This window comes from Triplophysa dalaica, chromosome 20, assembly GCF_015846415.1.
Source record: "Triplophysa dalaica isolate WHDGS20190420 chromosome 20, ASM1584641v1, whole genome shotgun sequence".
NCBI lineage: Eukaryota > Metazoa > Chordata > Actinopteri > Cypriniformes > Nemacheilidae > Triplophysa > Triplophysa dalaica.
This window is the reverse complement of record NC_079561.1, coordinates 6,730,748-6,751,698: the sequence shown is the minus strand read 5'-3', so window position 1 is coordinate 6,751,698 and position 20,951 is coordinate 6,730,748. Positions and strand designations below refer to the sequence as shown.

At 37.8% G+C, this 20,951-nt stretch overlaps 1 protein-coding gene across 4 annotated transcripts in view; it reads left to right on the top strand.

Moving 5' to 3' along the window:
* arhgef10lb (Rho guanine nucleotide exchange factor (GEF) 10-like b) overlaps window positions 1-20,951 on the top strand; it is a 29,007-nt gene that overhangs the window by 2,610 nt on the left and 5,446 nt on the right. The window contains exons 4-25 of one of the 4 annotated variants that reach the window (XM_056732757.1): window positions 2,102-2,371; window positions 2,461-2,488; window positions 2,930-3,003; window positions 3,166-3,222; window positions 3,674-3,736; window positions 5,201-5,329; window positions 5,947-6,080; window positions 6,789-6,902; window positions 7,436-7,544; window positions 7,846-7,949; window positions 8,087-8,164; window positions 8,283-8,462; window positions 9,002-9,118; window positions 9,583-9,675; window positions 10,246-10,416; window positions 11,830-11,975; window positions 12,141-12,182; window positions 12,509-12,681; window positions 14,742-14,857; window positions 15,747-15,874; window positions 16,381-16,481; window positions 16,602-16,723. In XM_056732757.1, coding sequence (XP_056588735.1) covers window positions 2,102-2,371; window positions 2,461-2,488; window positions 2,930-3,003; window positions 3,166-3,222; window positions 3,674-3,736; window positions 5,201-5,329; window positions 5,947-6,080; window positions 6,789-6,902; window positions 7,436-7,544; window positions 7,846-7,949; window positions 8,087-8,164; window positions 8,283-8,462; window positions 9,002-9,118; window positions 9,583-9,675; window positions 10,246-10,416; window positions 11,830-11,975; window positions 12,141-12,182; window positions 12,509-12,681; window positions 14,742-14,857; window positions 15,747-15,874; window positions 16,381-16,481; window positions 16,602-16,723 — 2,549 coding nt within the window. The remainder of the gene's footprint in view (window positions 1-2,101; window positions 2,372-2,460; window positions 2,489-2,929; window positions 3,004-3,165; window positions 3,223-3,673; window positions 3,737-5,200; window positions 5,330-5,946; window positions 6,081-6,788; window positions 6,903-7,435; window positions 7,545-7,845; window positions 7,950-8,086; window positions 8,165-8,282; window positions 8,463-9,001; window positions 9,119-9,582; window positions 9,676-10,245; window positions 10,417-11,829; window positions 11,976-12,140; window positions 12,183-12,508; window positions 12,682-14,741; window positions 14,858-15,746; window positions 15,875-16,380; window positions 16,482-16,601; window positions 16,724-20,951) is intronic. The other 3 variants (XM_056732758.1, XM_056732759.1, XM_056732760.1) reach the window with 3 other exon arrangements.

Sequence of the window (20,951 nt, the reverse complement as noted above, 5' to 3'; positions counted from 1 at the left end):
CTTTGATTAAAATACAAACTAACTGAACCCAGTGCTTAGTCATACCATGAGTTACCTGGTAGCTCTGCCAAATTGTTTGAGGAGAGCGTGTGACATCACACTCCCCGACACACTCCGGTATAAACAAGCCCCAAACAAAGGAGGTTTCTCCATTACACATTAGGGTGCGTTTTTTCAAACAAAGAAAAAACCTTAATCACATAATCACAAGAGCCTAAAATGACACGTACGTCATCTGCTATACCTGGTATACTGCGGTGCACAATGTTAAAAACCCATTCAACCTTGATTTCCAGTTAGGAGTATGTGTACCACAAGAACGCTCAAACAGAATCACGGAGGTACTTGCTTCATCAGATTTAGCTTTGTTACTCATATACAACAAGTTAATTTATTATATCAAATTAATATGTTTATCTTGAAATTCATTATTTAATTATGTTTTAGAAGTTTTAGGGAACTCCTGAGATAGGCACAGGCTCCCCGTGACCCGAGGTAGTTCGGATAAGCGGTAGAAAATGGATGGATGGATGGAAGTTTTAGGGAAAGAAAAAGTGTTGTGTATCCAAAATTGTATAACTTGTGTGAATGACACGTACAGCTTGTAGAGAGTTTTCTCATGTGGTATCACTTGTTGTTTCATTTAAAAGTAACTAATAACATTAATAAAAAGTATAATAATAACATCTTTAATAATATCCAGTATAAAGGAGCACATGTCTGCTATGTTGATGATGAAGAGCTTGAGTCTTAATGGGGCTGTGGAGGAACATAGTAGAAAACTGTTTGGGAAACATCGCTCTTAAATACACTCTTGTGTGCCTGGTTGAGGGAATACGGCATTTCCCTTTTAATCTCCAGAGAGCCTGAGAAACTGCTCGAGGGCTAGGCAGCGCTTGACCATATGCTGCATCAGAGCAACTCCATATGCCACCTGCCCTTGACACACATCCACCTTGCAGTCATGGAGACCGCTTGCATAGGACATTCTCTCAAATTTCTAACGTCACCTAAAATACACTTGGCAGGGTTTACAAGGTTCTCCTACTTCTGCTGGAGAGAGGAGGGCGATGAGAAGAGACAGGGTAACAGATTGTTTAGCGTTCTTAAATTGAATATTTTTCCGCACCTGAGCTCTGTAATCGTTGAACTTTGAAGCTTTGTAAAATCATGTGAGTTTATATTGAGATGAGTAACTGATTGATTTCGGTTTATAAGGTCAGTTGGACTGTAGTAATATTGTTTTTATGTGGATTTGGGGGCATGGGTGGATATTGGTTGTTGGGTGGCTTCCAAAAAGTCAAGGGTGCAAATGTAAAGGTGGCTCAGATTTGCGCAACACACTTCAACACTTAACGCAAGTGAAAAGTATGAGTGAAAAGTAGTTTCTGTTAAATAGTCATGTGCAGAGAGCATATGGTCACATGTGTAATCCTGTGGATCACATGGTCTGTTTTTCTCTGTCGAACCTCTGAACACTCAGTAATCTTTATTCCTTTGATTTTAGCTTCCATGCAGAACCGCTGTGTGTTTCAACAACAATATATTAAAGTGTTCAGGAATAGATTTGTCTTAATGTCTGTACATTACTGTGTGGATTCAGCTCAAAACACGCTCAAAGGCACTGTTGGTGCATGTAACACATTGTTATGAGTCAATGTTTGTGGTATGTTGTGTTTGTTGTTTGTTGGAACAGTATTCTGGTGATTGGGCGGATGGCCACATCTGCACATTCAACTGAGTTTTTGGGTGTTGTTTTGAAGAAATAATGACTCACAAGGAGGTGGTCTTTTGTTTCTAGTGTTATGAAAAAACATATACTGAGCTTTGACTAACAGAAATACAAATGTAGCTGCCTGGTAGTTTGTGTAATGTTGTTTTTTTGTTTTATGTCACTGTGCTGTGTCATGTTTATGCAGTTTTTACTGTGTTTACCTATAGGAACCCTTTAGCAACCCCCTAGCAACCAGACGGCCGAGCACTAGTAACCACTCAGAACACCCCAGCAACTCTTAGTACAATAGCATTGACTGACTTTTCGTTATGTAAATCTATATTTTTGTTATAATCGATACTGAGCCAACCTTTTTTGTTATTTCAGAGTCGTTGGTCACCGGTGTGACACATATGCCCCAGCAGGAGGAAGATGAGGAGGATGACGATGAAGAAACTGGGGAGAAGTTTGAGTTTGATGATAGTGAAGATGAACATCAACCAGAAGCTCATGATGTAGAAGCTGAGCATTTAGAGAGCACTAAAGGGACCACAGACCCAAATGCACTTTATTCTCAATCTATGAAGCATGTCACGCAGCTGAAAATGAATGGAGGGGACCATGACATTCACACAGAAGTGCATGTGACATGCCCTGGTTAGTATGCAATATGTTAAAGTCTGACTGTATTTTTATGAGTTTGTTTTTCTGTTTGTAAAACCACTGACTTTTTTTTCTCCTTGTAGTGATCGTAGCCAGACAGTCTCCTGATGGGTAAGACGGATTTCTTTGTGTACATGCACAGCTTATTTTATGATCCTTATATTCTTGAATACTTTATTTCTGAGCTCTTTAAATAAACAATTTTATTTGTTAGTAAACAAATTATATACAGTATAAGATGTTTATATTTTGTATTGATATTCACACTGGTGCACAAATGCATTAGCAGAACCTGGGTGTTTAGTCAGAATAAATATTTGTCTGCACCTTGTCACAGAAATGTTTATTTTCACTGCTGGCTCTCAGGAAGCTTTTGGTTGATCATTTGCCTGATATGTGTGCTGTTCTTGATGTATTAGTTATTCAATAAATGACTCTGTCTAGAGTGACATCTAGTGGCCTTGTGATGTGAACATTAGGAACCAGTGACTAACAAGAGTAAACATGGAAGGGTCAGCATTCCCATATTTATGCATTTTTATCATGTTTTAGGAGTACCATCTCAGCCGAGCCTGGTGTACCTGAAGAACCATCAAACATTTGGGGAAAAAATGACATTAATGAAGGTACTACACTCTAGCTTCCATATGTAGTGAATACCTTATGTGCGGTTATAAATATCAGAATTTTGAGCTCAATCTTTCTGCCTGTTTGGATGATGTCATTCAAGAGTCTGTATAGCAGTTTATCACGACAACAGAATCTGAAAAATCTAATGTAATTTCCAGGTTCAGATTTTGAGTGCCTCTACACAACTATTGGTAAGAAACCTATTGACAAACACGGTAAGACAGGTTTGTTGGCTTTGGAGGACGTTCTGTAACTAATGTCAAATGCACAAATCTGCATGGTAACCGGAGATCTGAAAAAATAGCAGCAGTTTATCTAATCCAGACTCACAAGGGAGGAAAACAACCCACCCGTGCCAAATGTCCACACTTAGTTCAACATAACAAATCAGGAGGGTGTTGGTGGAGATTTTCACAATAATTCTGCAACAATTGAATATGAACAAACAAGTGATTACAAAAACACAAATCAAACAATGAATTATATTTAAGGAAAAATTCAAGAAGATGTGCACATCCACAAATCTTTTTCTAAAATTGCGCAATCTTCAATAAAAAAATAAGCATGTTCGGGTTTTGATAGCCAAAGCCAAGAAGTGATCAGCAATCCATCTGTCAAGAATGTGTGTCTTGGCTGTTAAACAGCAGATGTGTTAAATGTGTGCAGCACCGGCTCGCTCTTGGGAATGGTTCAGTGTGGTTTCAGAGCTTACTTTGCGACTGCAGAAAGGTACACTGCCCAGGATAATAGGAAAAGCCGTGCAACCTTGTGCTGTGTTTTCATTAGATGTTATAAGGTGGAAACCCTGTCCTTTACCAAACTGTAGCTACAATTGAAAACCCTGTCGAGTAGTTTATTCGTTTTTCATTTTGGGCCTGGTGCCTCAGGCTATAGATAGATCAACTGCAGCTCTATGTATTGATTTTGATAGTACAATGTGTTGTTGTGCCATGACTGGTAATACGTGTTGCATTTTTCAACTCCCCTTCCCTGCTACACCTTTTTAGTTCCTTGAAGGGACAGTTCACCTAAAAATGAAAACCGCCATTGTTTGGTTACCAACATTCTTTAAAATATATTTTATGTTCTGCCGTAGAAAGAAAGTCATACAGGTAGGATAGAATGAGTGAAGAGAGTAAATAATGACATATTTTTTTTGTTGGGTGAACTTTATCCCTTTAATAAAGCTTTGCTTGTCTTCAACCTAGAATATTACTTTGATTGAAACAGAAAAAATATGCATATTTATTTCACTTCCACTCCTAATTAATGGGTTCTCTAAATATAAAGTTCTCTCAGTCAGTAGTCAAGATCTTACCTGCAGATTTTCATGGGTTTAAAGAGATGAAAGAATGTCACTTTGAGGTATTTTAAGTTTCTGCGCGGGAGACTCAGCATGAATCCTCATTAGGGAAAAAATATCTCTTGACTGTCACGGTGTGTATTGTCAATCCAGCATTCATGTAGACATGTGTTGGTTTCATTGTTGTCAGAATGACAGCTCAAAATGTTGTTAAAAGGATTATGAATATGGTTTTATTTGTTTATCTCTGAATTTCATTTGCACTTTAGTTCTCTATCCATTTTGTGCTTAAAGGAACTGTTTACCCAAAAATTAAAATGTTGTCTTAATTTACTCACCTTCAAGTTGTTCCAAATCTGTATAAATGTCTTTGTTCTGATGAACACAGGGAAAGATATTTGGATGAATGCTTGTAACCAAACATTTCTTGGCCACCAATGATTACCATATAGGAGAAAAATATCTTTGTTCTATTGAAAACGGAATAAGATATTTGAAAGAATGTAGGAAAGCAAACAGTTCTGGGGCACTTTGACTACCGTTTGTAATTTTTCCTACGATAGTAGTCAACAGTGGCCAAGGACTGTTTGGTTAGAAGCTCTCTTCCAAATATCTTTCTCTGTGTTCACCAGAACAAAGACATTTATACAGATTTGAAACAACAACAATTTGCTAACCGACAGAAGAAGAATTATCAGTCCGTTCAAGGTCACATCCCACCTCTTATCTGTTCCCTTTGAGTCGAATATATGAGTCAGAATACCTGGTGAATATTATCGCCAAGCCTTTCTCCACCTATATGCGCTAAAGCATATCTGTGATTAATGCACAATTTTTCTTTTGTTTTTATTGTGACTATATGAATGAGTCTCTAGACTTTTCTTTTCTAGGGAAACCTGTTTCTGAGTCAGAGGGAGATTCAACTCCAGAGCAGCCGCAGGTGAACACGACTCCTCCCGCTCATTCAGAGGTCATCTACGACGATGTGCCTTGTGAGAACATCACCCAACCGGATGCAGGTTTGTGTCATGTTCAAAACCATCTAGGTCAATAGTCACCATTCATAGAAATAAAATGTTACAGATCTCTTTGACATTTTAATGGTTTCTCAGGATTGAGATGAAATGGAGGGCAAATTAAATTGATAGTTCACCCAAAAATGAAAATGCTCTCATCATTTATCCACGCTTTTATCAGTTCACAAATTTATGACTTTCTTTCTTCCTCTGAACACAAAGATATTTTGGAGAATGTTTTTAGCCGGCACCCGTTCAACTTGCATTGGCTATGTGTCAATACAATACAACTGAATGGGTACTGCTGATGTACGGTTACTAACATTCTTCAAAATATCTTCGTTTGTGTTCTCTTAAAGTCATTTTTAAAAAACAAATCTGCAAAGAGAAAACATTGGTAGTCTCGCATCCCATCTAGTGTTTCAGATCAGATGTCAACAATTTCCCAAATGCTATCAAAGTCAGAGATTAAAATTGGAACTCAAGCATTTCTTATCAAATTCTTTACTATTCACATTCATTCTGTAGCTTTAGACTTTTCTGTGGCAGCAGTTGTCATTTTGAGACATCTGACGGTTGCCACATCCTGTCCTAAATTTGTCTCTGTGTTATTCTTACAGAGGACGATATGATCTACGAGGATGTGCAGAGGTCTGGCGAATCTGGGCTGATAGACAACGGCTGGGGTTCCAGCGAGTTTGAGAGTTATGATGAGCAGTCAGACAGCGAGACCAAGCAGCCCACCCGCAATAAGGTACAAACGCATGGTTTATTTATGATTTATCATTACGCTGGAAGTGGGCGGAGCTATCTGTTTCTCAGACCAATGGTATGTGGAGGGAATTTTTCGGGTAAAACAGGTTCATTTTGCAATTCCGGTTGGTGACACCAGTGGTATAAAAACGACATACTTCAACTGAGAAAAGGAAAAGTTTTTTTTTTGCAGTGGGGTTCTTTCAGTTCTCTTTCCTTGCTTGGTTTTACCCTGTTCCTGTTCTTAGTTACAATCTATTTATCTATGCAGAGGATCAGGTCTTAATCCAAAGATGTTTCACGTCATGCAAGGTACAAAAAGCCTTCATCAAACTAACAGAGAACACAGACCAAGTCTTAAATAGTTAAAACATGGGTAGTTTTGTTTAAGCGTTAATGTGTGACTATTACAGGGAATGTAAAAGTGTAATGTTTGTCTACTGTGAACAGAGACAGACACTTCATGAGGGTAAATCTTTCATCTTGCCGTCTTGCTGGCTGTAATGTTTCCCTTTCGTTCCTTCTTGTTGGCCTTGATTTGATCACTGTCTGCTTGTGTGTCTGCTTCTCACGCCCCTCAATATATTTGTCTTTTTCTTATCTCTTTATTTGCTTTCTTTGTCCCCTATTATTCTTCCTTTTTCTCTTTGCGCTGTTTCAACTTAACCCCCTGCTCTCTGTGGGCGGGGCTTTGCGGTTATGGATATAGATTTCTCCAGATGTGCGGCGTCTGAAGCAGCGCTGCGTCCAGACCCGGCGTGAGCTAGCCATGCGATTAGGGGCTAAAGATGTCGGGCAGCTCAAACAAAGCTATGACATAAAGGTACTTTACAGTGGCAGAGTTTTGAGACATTAAACATGGGATATGTCAACTTTGTGTTTCTGGGTCATAACCATGATGATGTGTCAACCCCGGTCACAGGAATTTGAGGAGTATTTTGTAATTGTATTCCTTTTAAGTAGGATCTGTTTGATGTTCATAAAACAAAATAGGTACTCTCTTGTACATGTTTTCTTTGTGTTAACCCATTTTAAGTGAAAATCATTTTGCAAAAAAAAACATGTCTGCCAATATATCTGAACATGTTTAAGCTAACAGTGTTCAAAGTAGTCCTTTTTGTCCACTATTGCTCAATGGACAGTGTTTTTTTAAACATAGAAAATGAAACCGCCTGCAATCCACCGGGTGTTGCAGTTTCGCAGCAGAGGACCTTGAGGGTTTGCCCTTGTGCTGAGCAAACTGATCCAAAAACAGGATTTTGTTTGTACTTATTTTTATTGCCACACTAAAGCTGATTCATTTTGTTTCTCACTGTCCTCATCCACTCAGCCGGCCTCTCTCTTCTCCTCCCGTAGGTCCAACAGCTCATGAAAGCTGCTAGGAGCGGCACGAAAGATGGACTGGAAAAGACCAAAATAGCCATGATGCGCAAAGTGTCCTTCCTGAGTAAAAAAGACTGCACAGGTTTGACTTTTTGACTCTCATTTCCTCTTGTAAATTTCTGGTGTTTTCTGACACCTGGTAGGTTACAGTGCAGAAGTGAATATTTGTAACCAAATGTCTCTTTAGATGGTTTGAAACGTTCTTTATAGATATAACAGATAGCATGTGGACTGTGTAGCTCTTGGTGTGGTACGTGTGAGGATCCCAGCATATTTTATTGCGGTGCTACAGATCTAAATGAACAGAATGGAAGATGTTGAAATGATTTTTGATGCCATCGGGGATAAAGAATCTAGCTGTGGTTTTTACTGTCCATGTGCAGATGACGCAGAAGATGATTCTGGATATTTGGACGTGACTGTTTCTGAACTGAAGCATCCTCCACCTCAGCTGTCTCCAATGCCAGAGGGACTTAGCAGCCAACAGGTGTGTTTGGGGGGGGTCTTACTTTACACATTGTGGACAAATTACTCAACACATTTTATTTGGACCTATAAACCCTTGGTTTGACTTACGTTAACATTTGTTACATATTTTCATTATCTGTTATTTGTATTTCACAGATTGTTAGACGTCATATTCTCGGCTCTATTATCCAGAGTGAAAGAAGCTACTTAGACTCCCTCAAGAGAATTTTGCTGGTAAGTAACACAATATTGACAACTGACATTTTGTATGGTATTGAATAAAAATGTATTCATTTGGATAACATCGCTACAAAATATGAACATAAAATGATCATCTTTATTATATTTAAAGGAGTACAAGAAGCCTTTAATGGAGGCGGAGCCCCGGATCTTAAGCCTGAAAAAGATCCCACCCATTTTCTACAGACTGAAGGAGATCCTGCAATGCCACTCCATGTTTCAAATAGCGCTGACCTCTCGTGTAGCGGAATGGGACAATACCGAGACAATTGGAGATCTCTTTGTGGCTTCTGTACGTCAAGCGTTATTCTATTCTGCTACAAACACATGCTTTCTGTCTTTGCCGAAGGTCGGTCATACAGTCTCAGGCTTTACTCGGGTTGAGTCAATATTGCTATTGAGAGACAGGTTGGCCAAACAATGTTTTGAAAGCACCACTGTGTTCACACCTTACTTATAATTGTTAATAATATTAAGGTGGAGTAGTTTTAACAAAATGTGTTTGTACTCCATCATTATCTTTCCTTTTGTGCTAAGGGATCATCCCTTGCAGATGGAAAAACAGCAGTCAGCAGTTCTATTTAAACTCCACTTTTTCCTCTGCAGTTGAACACATTCTGCTTGAGATGGTTACATAGTTCATTCTAAAGCAATAGTGAATTAACTTTGGAATATAAGAATGTAGGTCAAATAAAGTTTGTACCATCAAAGATGAGCATCGTTTAGAGCTTAAAGAACATACTGTATAAAGTCGTGTCATGTCTCAGCCATTGATTCTTATGTCTTACTTTGTATATAAAACTGAATTGAGCCTTTTTTATTCTTTTCTAGTTTTCCAAGTCAATGGTGCTAGATGTGTACAGTGATTATGTCAACAACTTCACCAATGCAATGGCTCTCATCAAGAAAGCTTGTTTATCCAAGCCAGCATTCCTGGAGTTTCTAAAGGTAAACCTTTTATCTGTCCTCTTCCATGAGTAGCTTAGTTCTGATATTGTTGTTACCTGGCTGGATATTTTTGTTTCAGGTTATTCCGTGTACTATGTAGTTATTGAGTTCTGTTGAAGTGATGGGACGCACAAAACTATTTTTTAATCACAGGCCTAGAGAAGTAATGAAAACATCTTCAGAGTCATGAATATTATTGACAATACAACATTCTATACTCTGACTAGATTTTGCGTGTGTTAAGTGCATTACAAACAAGACAAAAACTGGCTTTCAATGCACAACCTTGCCTTATTTCAAAAGTCTTTAATCTTTTAATCTTAAAATCTTTTAATTCATTCACTGAACTGAAACGGTCTTGGAAAAGTCGTGAACATCTATTGCTCAAAAGTAGGTGAACCCTGAATTAAATGCTGGATGGTGATATTGGGATTATCCTGTTGTTGCGTTTTTCTTTTTTGTAGAAGAAACAGGCTGCGAGTGCGGACAGAATCACTCTTTACGGTCTGATGGTCAAACCCATTCAGCGTTTTCCTCAATTCATACTGCTGCTTCAGGTTGGTGCTCTGAAAGCTTTAAATACAAACAGCAAATGACCTTAAGAAAAGTTAAATTTTACAAGGAACTATTTATTTCGGTGGCATTTCCTCAGAGTATTCTGTGTGGAGAAGTGAAAGTTAGTCTGAAAGTGAACCAATACACACAAAACATACATTTACATGAATGTCATGATATGATACCACATGATGGCACAGGGGACATGTTTAAACCCAATCCCCATGTGACAGCCGTCTGTGTTTTCCTACGTTGCTGCCAAGCTGTCATTTCTTTTGTTAGCTTGTTGGCTTAGGTTTTTACATAATGTGTATATAATCACAATGTGGCATAGCGGTTGCCGTATAATAATAAAATAAATTGCTGTAAAACATTTAATACAACCCTTCATTTATAAGACGTACTGTAGTCCCTCTCACGTTATAATACAAGCAAAACATTATCTGTGGGGGATTCATACTCATACTTATTCCAGCTTGCAGCCGGTGTTAAAGCTGTGAATAAACTACAGACAGAAATCATCAAGACCTGGAACTGGATTTAACAAATGCAGTTGTGTGTGTGTTGCTCAGGACATGCTGAAGAACACACCTGTAGGGCATCAGGACAGGCTTCCTCTGCAGCTGGCCCTCACTGAGCTCGAGACTCTCGCTGAAAAGCTGAACGAGCAGAAACGTCTGGCAGAGCAGCTCGCTGAGATCCAGCAGCTCGCTCGTAGCATCAGCGACCGCAACCTCAGCAAGGTCAGAGCACTGCACAAACAGACGGCCTGAAACAAAATGTTTTGGCTTTGCAGCTTCATTTAACTGGTGAAGGAAGGATGTGAGCTGTCTGTGCCAGCGCATTTCTATTTCTTCATTTCCTCTTTCTGAAAATAGTTTTTTGACAAGGACGTTTCCTTGCCAGGATGCCATGTTGTCAATAAAAGTCTTTAGAGTGGGAGATGTTAGAGACCCCAATTTTGTGGGTTTTAGTCGATTTCTTTTAGCTTTGAAGCCATCTACTTTATATGTTAGTATACTTCTAAGGGTTGAAAAGACAAATACATTTCATAATATTTATGCCCATGTTGTTCAAAACCTGCATGTGTGCATGTTTATGCGTATGTTTACATGTGTATATCGCTGCTGTCCTTCTGAAAGCTTGTGATTTTTATTTTTGCCATAAATCAATATTATTAGTTATCTTTTATGTTTGTGACTGGGGTTGTCAGCTTTGACGACACGTTATTTAATCTATTACAAAAAACAGTGTTTTTATATTTCCTGAAAAACAACAAATTTGAACGTCCAAGGTTTCAGAAGGACAGCGCAGATATACATAACTTCCTCTGTGAAAAAGGAGCTACTTTGAAAAATGTCTCTTTGATTTTATATCCATGTAATGAAAGTCAAGGGGGACCAATGTTTGATTAGCAACGTTCTTCAAAATGTCTTTTTTTTCTGCAGAAGAAAGAAAGCCATACAGGTTAGGAATGACATGAGGGTGAACAAATTATGAACTTTTAATTTTTGTGTGAACTATCAAGTGTCTCTTGCAGAAAAACAAAAAATAGTGGTGACGGGTGTTGGACTCACTGGTGTGTCCAGTTTTTCTCAAAACTAAAAAAAAATCTAAAAAGTCACCAAATGTTTATTTTTTTGCAATTCCTTGTTGATTTTATTATTTATAATATTTTAAGCGTATTAACCTTTAGTAAATGAATAGATTCTTCAATGGCTATGCTGATGTAGCAATTACATTAGACAGTACAAGCCGTCTGGCTTACGTCTGTTACGTGCTGTTAAAGTTCTGCTACCAATCAGTATCTTTGTCAGATGTAATCTATATTATATCCACTATTCCCACTAGAGTGCTTTTAATATCCTCAAATGCTGCACTACACAGAGAACACTGAATGTGCAAATGCTAATAAGGGACTGCTACCTGTTTTCCAATCCCAGATGTTACATCAGTCTAACCTTTGTAGATTTGTTCAGCTATGCAGTTGATACATTCCAGGATATAACAGCTGGCAATGAAATAATTTAAAGGAGGATGATTAAAGACACTTACCTCAAAGTCTCATTATATTAGTAGTACGGACAGATGTACAGACAGGTGATGCAAGTTTTATGTCAGAATGTATTCATCTTTTTTATTTTATTTTTTAACAGCAGCTGAGCTCAGATCAAAAGCAGTTGATTCTGTGCGAAACATTGATTGAGACGGTCTACGGTGAGAAGGGTCAAGTCCTCAAGTCCAAGGAACGTAAAGTCTTTCTCCTGAATGACATGCTCGTCTGTGCAAACATGAATTTAAAGTAAGTATCTCTGCACATCCAAAAACAAAAAATTGGCCTTAATACTGATTTATAATTATGAGTGTAATTCTATACTGCTCTAGAATACCTGATCTCATGTTTTATGGATTAAAGTTGTCATTTTCTTCCTATCCTCCTTGTAACCCTCTGATGGTTGATATGTAGATACATTGAAACAGGCATTGATAACATCGTAGACGAACCAAGGTAAAATTCTTCAATCTGGCAACGCTTTTCATTGCGTCACGCTGTTTTCAAAGACACTAAATCAGGATGATTTTACAGACAGTTCAAAGTTCTCCGGCACTCCTCTATCTCATCCAACTGTTTTCAATGCGGATCATGCACAACAGAGGAATACATAAACAGCAATTTCCTAAAATCTCAGTAGGGGGTGTAAGGCTCCCTGGGAATCCCTCTCATCACAAAGGCCTAATTGCCTGTCTGATTCGACACTATCATCCAGAAGTTCTTGAATCGCGTATTAGGTGCAATTGCATGTTTGACTTTGCCCTTTCTGTTTGTGTAATCAGAGGCCCCCCAGATATCAGCAGCCTGGTCCCTGTTGGTCCAAAATACGCAGTCAAGTGGACGGCCCCCCTGCTGCAGGTTCAGGTGGTGGAGGTGGGCCAGGAGACGCCCCAGCGGAAAGACAACGTCTACCAGCAGAGCGGCAGCAAACGCTCGAGTTCCACCAACAATCAAGGTTGGTTAAAGAGAAACAGTTCACCCAAAAATTTCAATTCTGTCAATATTTATATGTTCTGCATAAAAAAGAAAGCCATATTGGTTTAAAATTTGATATCATTTTTATCACTTTCATACAATATTATTTAAAGGTGAAAAGAATTCAGTTCAATTTCATATATGTCGAGTTATACATTTTAAAGAGTAAGTAACATTGGATTTTAAGGCCCTTATTTGGTTTATGGACCGTCCAACAACAAGTTTATTTACATAGAAGGTGTAAAACACTATTATGTCGTAATAATAGGCAGTTATTCTTATCTTACTTCTTGACTGACTAAACGGACATATCCCCTCCTATCCGAGTGTCATATAATGCCATGTGATTGATCAGATGTTGTAGTCTGTCGTGATTGGTCAAACGCGTTCAGCATGTGCCGCAAATGGAACGCCTATCATCATAAAATGGGTCTGCTGTGATTGGTCAAATGCGTTCAGCATGTGCCGCAAATGGAACGCCTACAATCATTACTGGATAACTGTTTACCGGTGGTTGGATAATATATACATTGTATAGATAGAGAGGGCGGGGATTATACCTTACCAGATTGAGCCAGAGTCTGACGAAGAAACATCCGAAGACGATAGCAGACAATAGATAGACGATAATAGATTGAACACTTAAATTAGACGAGTTCATAGCTAGATAAACAAACTATAATACCCCAGAAATAACGGTACATTTACGTTTACGCATTTGGCAGAATCTTTTATCCAAAGCGACTTACATTTTTGCTATACATTTTGTTTTTAAGTATGTGCAATCCCCTGGGATCGAACCCACGACCTTGCATTGTTAACGGAATGCTCTTACCACTGAGCTACAGAAAAGCTAGGTACATGTTAACGTTAGCGTCATATGCATTAGCTAAACACCGACTTAAGGTACACAACTTCTTCTTGAAGTTAAGACAAAATAAATAGTCAGACTTAGAGGTTGTGAATCGGTGGAGCTATAAAGTTGTATAGATAAAGTTGGATTATTAAGCAATCTTCGATGAAATGACACGCACACAGTAAAACCCTTGCGTTATATTCTTATGGTGTCTTTGAAAAAATTATTGTAACCAGTGTTTCCTCAGAAGTTCTTCCTTTGGTAGTTTAAATAAGACGGACTTAGTTTCACAATGTAGAACACAGGTTCTAGACATGATGCACACGCATCACGAACGAGCAACAGGTTTTGGGGGAGGACAGTCCCAGCAAAACGTAGACTATTTCTAGTGACGTAGATACGCGATTATTAGAGACTCGGAGTAGTTCACGTCTCGTTTGCGTGATTCAGAGACGACTCCCTTCTTCACAAGCCATTAACTTTGTTATTCATTCACCTTCGTACTAAAAAAACGTACGTAAAAACATACAAATTTTCAGTCTGCTTAATTTCAACATGGCAACATAACACATTGCATGACATTTATTTTCATGATCTAATGTTACTTAAATAAAAAAAACGATATCTGGTAACATTGCATTGCAGCTAGTGTGGCTGGTGAGAAAAGAAGTATATTTCCCACCAGGTTCATATAGTATTAAAATTAATCGTGTTGTAAATCCTATGTATATATTTCAACCGATCTCTAACACTGGTAAACAACAAAAAATCCATTTTCACATGGTTAAGCCAGCTTTACCTTTCACAAACCACTGGTCCCAGAACTAATAGCGCACAGCCTTCCATCTGCATTCATCTTGTTCAGAAGACCTTTTGCCTCTGCGGAGCTCAAAGCAAATCCCAGCTCATATTCTCCAGCAGGGGAAATATATGCTCACTGTCAGAGAGTCAAATTAATAAGATCTACCAAATATCCTTGGATGACTTTTTGTCTTATCATTTTTGCATCAGCAACTTTCTTCCCACTGGGTCTGGGTTAAGATTTCAACGTGATGCAGTAACTGCACAGAATTACAGCATAAGATGAACAGGACATTCCGCTGCAGGAGTCCGCACCATCTCAGACCCAAATTGCTTTAATGTAAATATGAGTAGTTATTAAAATGGAAATGCTGTTGGTTCAGGAAAGCTGTTTCTGGGACCTCCCCGGCTGTATCAGGAACTGCAGGAGCTACAACATGATCTGTCAGTGGTGGAGGAAGTCACGTTGTTAGTCGGCACCCTGCAGGGATCTTACCAGGTAAAATCCCTAATGATCCACAGCGTTGGGTGGGGCGGTGTGATGGTATGTAGTGTAGTGATTAAGTATTTTAGTCATTAGATTATAAAAAATGCAATACTGCATAGTCTAATGCTATAGTCTGTATACATTATACACCATTATAAATAGACCATTTTGCAACATCTGGTTTCATTTTTTAAATTACAATTATTTTTTAAATTATACTGTATAATTTTATAATATAAAATATATGTCACCACAGAAAATAAGATAAGACCATTTTTTTAAACAAAAAAAAATCTGAATTTACTATTAATAGTTTAAAATTATATATTTTTTGTTTCATTCTGTGAAATACTAAATTTTTAACGAGATATTAAATGACAAAATTGCTTCAATTTGCATTTATTTAACTTGAGAAACATGTCAAAATAACAGAAAAATGCTCTGAACTTTTTAGACCTCAAATCCTGTAAAGAAAACAAGTTCATATTCACTTTTAAGCAATACAACCGTAATATTTGTAGATGTATTTGATGTGACAACAGTTTTCATGTGTCTTGTCATGCTGTCAGTCTTTCACATTGCTGTTGGATGACTTTATGTCACTCCTGAGGTTTGATTTTGTTGAAATTCAACAGATGCTGAACTGAAATGACCATAATAGATCTAGAAATGCTGATTAAAAGAACATTTGGAATGGTCTCTTTATTTTTTTATTTATTTCAGTCATTCCGCCTGCCTATCCATCAATTTCTGACACTCCAACAAATGATTTCCTTCCCATCGCTTTGCTCTCTCCCTTAGATTATGTGGTGTTGTTTAAAAGCAGGTGACTAAGTTCAGTAACCAGCACTATGTCAATCTGACAACTGTCTCTGGTGAATGTGCCTGTGTGCGTGTACAGAATCTCAACACGACGGTGGGCCAGGACTGGTGCATGGCTCTTCAGAGGCTCATTCGCATCAAAGAAGACGCAATCCAGTGTGCCAACAAGTGCCGTCTACGGCTGATGGTTCCTGGCAAGCCTGACAAGTAAGAGCCAACTGCACACTGATGCCAGCGGGCATGGGCTATAAAATAAAGCAGTATATTAAATTCCTTTCTGATGTGCGTAGGTGTGACAGTTCATCCATTTCATCAGGCGTGTAGCAGAAAATTATGTTTATTCTGACACCCTATACACCCAAATGACTTTTGTGCCACTATAGAGAATGATGGTCTAAATTGCCACCTTATCATGCACCATATTTCCTTTCTTAACGCAATTTATTGCTTTTTTTCGCTTATTGCGCTTATTCCACTTAGTTGTGTTTTGTCTAAATCTAATAACTTGCTCTCCAACCACGTGACAAAGACAAAATCAAGTCACGCCCTACGATTTTGTCCGCATTAAGTATCCTATTGCACTCACAAAATAATAGTTGAAATGCAGGCTCCAGCTATTTTGACACACACAAAGAAATCAATACATACTTTTAGAAGTCATTTGTGGACCATAGAGACCCTCTCAGATTGAGCGTATGTATATATTTTAACAGGTCTGGTCGTCCGGTCAGTTTCACAGTGGTCTTCAGTACACCCAGTCCAGTTAGCAAAATCTCCTGGGTCAACCGTCTGCATCTGGCCAAAGTTGCCCTGAGTAAGTATGGCCTTTTAGAAATGAGACGCATCGGCATAAATTGTTCACTCCTAAGCGTATAAGTGTGCTAGTTTTAGATCTTGAGTTTCATCGACCGTAAGCTTATTATTATTCATGTAGAAGAGGAGAACACGCCTGGCTGGGTGTGTGTAGAGGATGATGAAAAGAATAAACCTCCATTCTGGTGCCCATTACTCGCCTGCCGGGTGCCTGTATTTACACCGAAAGCACAAGATCTGAAGGTAACTCCCTTGAGTGTTTTGCCTTGATTTACTCTGAATGAGACTGAGTTGTCTATAAATTTATTTCATATGGGCCAGCATCCGTAACTTTTAATGTGCTGCATGTGAAGTGTTTTTATGAGTTTGGGGACTGTGTCTAAATCACATAACATGGCTCTCCTTACATTTACATATATCTTTGATATTTTCTTTTGACTGCATCGCAGTTGCACACCTTGCGGTCTGTTTTGTACTTTTGATCCACAGTAGTTTATATATTCAGTGCAGACCTTCTGTATACTGATGGTTCTCTACAGTACCCATGAGTTTTGGACTCCTGTAAGTCTCGATAAACCCTGAAATGTTCCATCTCTGTGCTCAATCTCGGCTATAGGCTATTTGTGATCTGATCGTATATCAGGAATTATTTTGAATATTAAAATGAGCTCCAGTCAGTATGTATTGACACATTCATAATGCGTTGTATTGATAGAAGACAACTTCTGCACAGTGGCCAAAAGTGCAATTCATTTTAGTTGCCATTTTTCGATACACCACTGGGGCATGTTGTCACAAAAGATGAATGACTCTAAACATTATGCATGTAGTAGCGGTTTGGGTTTAAATGGTTTCGTTTCAGTTACTTGAGTGCTATAAAAGGATTCTGTCTACCCACATTTAAATAACAAGAGAAAAACTGCATTACCTGAACGCCAGAAACACAATTATGTGCGTTCCATAGAGAACAATAGCGTCAGTGAACAATAGCGAAAATGTCAGAGTCTCTCGTGTTTTGATGTCTCTCCTAACAGTCTTGACAGTGGATGTTTTGTTTGCCTGGGATGTGTTCTGCTTTGAAGTTATACGGCTGGAGCCTAAGGACACGTTGTTCAACGCAGACACAGGATTTAGAATAAAGATTATATATAGTCTCTAGCGTTATCTGTAGTACTTTATGCCACGAGCCATTGTGTCTTCACTTTGGATTGAAAAGCTAACATTTCCATTCAGTCATCCATCTTTCCTCATTAATCCTGAACGCATACAAACCAGTTGTTGGTGTTTTCATTCATCAAAATGGCATTTTCTGAAATTTGTCGAATTTGAATTGTCAATAAATTGGTTTGCTTCCTCTGATTTTGGAATTCGCAAGGGAAACACTATACATGACACATAATAGTGATGCCACTTAATGGGTGTCCTGGCAGATCTCACTCTGCACAATTTCATCCAAAGCATTGCAGGCAAAACTGCAAGCAGATAGATTAAGTAGGTCATGAATAATGGAGAAGATTCCTATTTGGAAAAGAAAGTCCAAAGTGGAACAGACCGAATTTTTAGAATAGATACAGAAGACATGGGAAGCCTATGCGTAATGTGTCTATGCTTATATTTTTATACATAAACAAATATACAGAAGAAGATCAGAAGAAATCCTTAAATAGTTAGCTGGTTAATCTTGCTCTGTCTCATGGTGGGAAAGCTTCAATTTTTGTAAAGAATGTTTGAAGCCAAAAGTGTGGCAGAAAATATCTTCGTTACCGAAGATTAAAGATTTGCAGAATCGCTGCCTGGATTCAGAAACAGACAAGCAGGTGCTTATCTGATGTGAAGTTTTCCACCCATGAGACAAATGCGTCTGGGTCTTTTCAGAATCAGAAAGTCTTTATTGCCCAGTATGGTTGCACATTCAAGGAATTAGTTTTGCTGACAGGAGCATCCGGTACACAGCAACAACAGAACACAAAGTGACCATAACACAATGCAATACATGATTTAAATAAGGGGCTATGGGTATTAAAAATTAAGAAAGATGATTTAACAAACATAAGATAGAGATATAGAGAGTAAAACTATGTGTGTATGTAAATATGTAAAAATAAAAATATTGTAGTACAGGGTATGTGCTATATACAGCAGAATGAAATATAATTTACAGAAAAAGTTGTATAAAAGATAGATAGTGTATTATAGATAGTGTATTTCACTGAGCCCCTATCCACCCCCGTATTTCCAGCGCATTAAACACAACATGAGATGAGAAGTTACAAATCTTAACATCTGTTGTCAGGTCATTAAGAAACTTCTGTCTTTTAACAAACTCATTAACACTCCGGTTCCAAGGAATGGAGTAACATGATGGAGCGGCGTAACATTTGTGACACAGAACTTTGTATAAACAATTCCAATGGACTGATTCATTTGCATATTAAATATTCCGCCTTTTTTATGCATGGTTGAAAATGTGAATCAAATCCTTGGCCCCAGTGGATTGCTTAAGATGAAAGGGGGGTCTCGTTCCCACCATGCGTATCCGGGAAGAGACAGTTGCAGTAAGTTTTGCACATCAGAGCGCCGAGCACCAGGCTCACAGCAGGAGAGGAACTAAAGCAGCCTTCCATTCCCACGCAAGTGCGTCCTCAAACACAATACGCAGTGTTTCATCTAAACAGGTCATCCTTTAACTATGGAACTGTGCTAAAGGCTAATCTGTCATGTAAATTTAATGGATTCATTTGCATATGTAATAATTTTGCTGTGGATAATTCAGCATTTAGATTAAGATCAAACATTTTTGAGGGATGCCAATGTAAAACGAAAGAACATCCTGTCATTTTTGAAACTTATAGAAATAGGCAGTGATGGCTGTATTTTATTGGTCAATTTAAAGGACAAATCTGATAAATATGTAGCCATTCAAATTTTGAGGTGATTGAAAGGTTTGGAAATCCTGATCTGGAATGGGAACAGATATATGTTTGCATATTATCGCTACATCATTGAAAAATGAAATGAAAATGACTCATGAGTCACTGTTGTATTAGAAAATAACACGTATAAACACCTTTAAAAACACACAAACATGTTAGTATTGCTTCATATTTGAATTCCTTGTTACTCATGAGCTGTAATTGTATTATGATGATCAAACAGAGTTGTGTAATTTCTTGCTGTGGCAAGCGGTGTGCCCTTTATTAAGATGAACACAGTGTAGGCAGGGGTGGTTTGTCACTAAAGATACGGGCTGCTGTGCTGATGATTAAACCTGAAATAATAGCTTGGAAGTGTTGTGCATAAATTAAATGTGAAAGGAAATGAGTTTGTAATAACCTTATGTTTGTCTAATCTGAGCCAAAGTACCCTTCAATCAATTCAGTTCCTTTATCTCTCTTTCCATGCCAGCTTTTTGCTATGATCACCAGTCATGTTAGATATGCATTAACCCAGAACGTATCAGCATCACCACAGCTGCCAGAACACAGACACTGAAACAATACACTGCAATATTAAGAGTTTATGGTAACACTTTACAAAACGGTTGTAATTGTTAAGTAAAGGTATTAGCTAACAGGAACTTACAATGAGCAATTTATTCTTTTTTAATTTAGTCAAACCTTTATGACTTTCTTTCTTCGTCAGAACACAAAAGAAGATATTTTGAAGAAAGTTGGTCAACGAACAGCACTAGCCCCCATTCACTTCTATTGTATGGACACTAAAATAGTGCGAGTGAATGAGGGCCAGTTCACGACATTCTTCAAAATATCTTAGATATATAGAAAGTTATACAGGCTTGAAATAACATGAGGGTGAATAAATGATGACAGAATTTAATTTTTGGGTGAACTTTCCCTTTAAGGAACGTAGAAATATTGCTCACTTTTAGTTCATGTTAGCTAATGCATTAACAAATACAACCTTGTTGTAAAGTCTTACTGAGCTCATGTGCTGGATGCTTTTTCCTCAAAATTCATTGCATTAAAATGTACTGTAGGATCGGATGCAAAAAAATCCATCAATTTATTATATTTTCTTTGTCAAAAAATATGTTATTTATATTAATTTATAATAACAATATTGACTGTCCTTCTGAAACCTTGTATCTCCATATTTCATGATTTTTGTTTTTTGCCTTAAATCAGTAATACTAGTCACGCTTTACGTTTGTCACAAATATCAAAGCAATAAAAAGTATTAAACTTTGACAAACAGTATGCAATCATTAAAAAAGTTCAGAGTTTTTTTTCATTTACCCAAAAAACTAATTTGGACATATAAGGTTTCAGAAGGACAGCGACGATATGCCATCCAAAATGAGGAAATAGTAAATAATATATTCTGAAAAAATATTCTGTTTCAGTAGTTTAATGGTCATATTTTGGAGCCAAATATTTCAATAATACAGTAAGCAGGTTATAAGTTTTTACATGTAGCAGATTTGCATAAGGTATTGAGTGCATTGTATTGT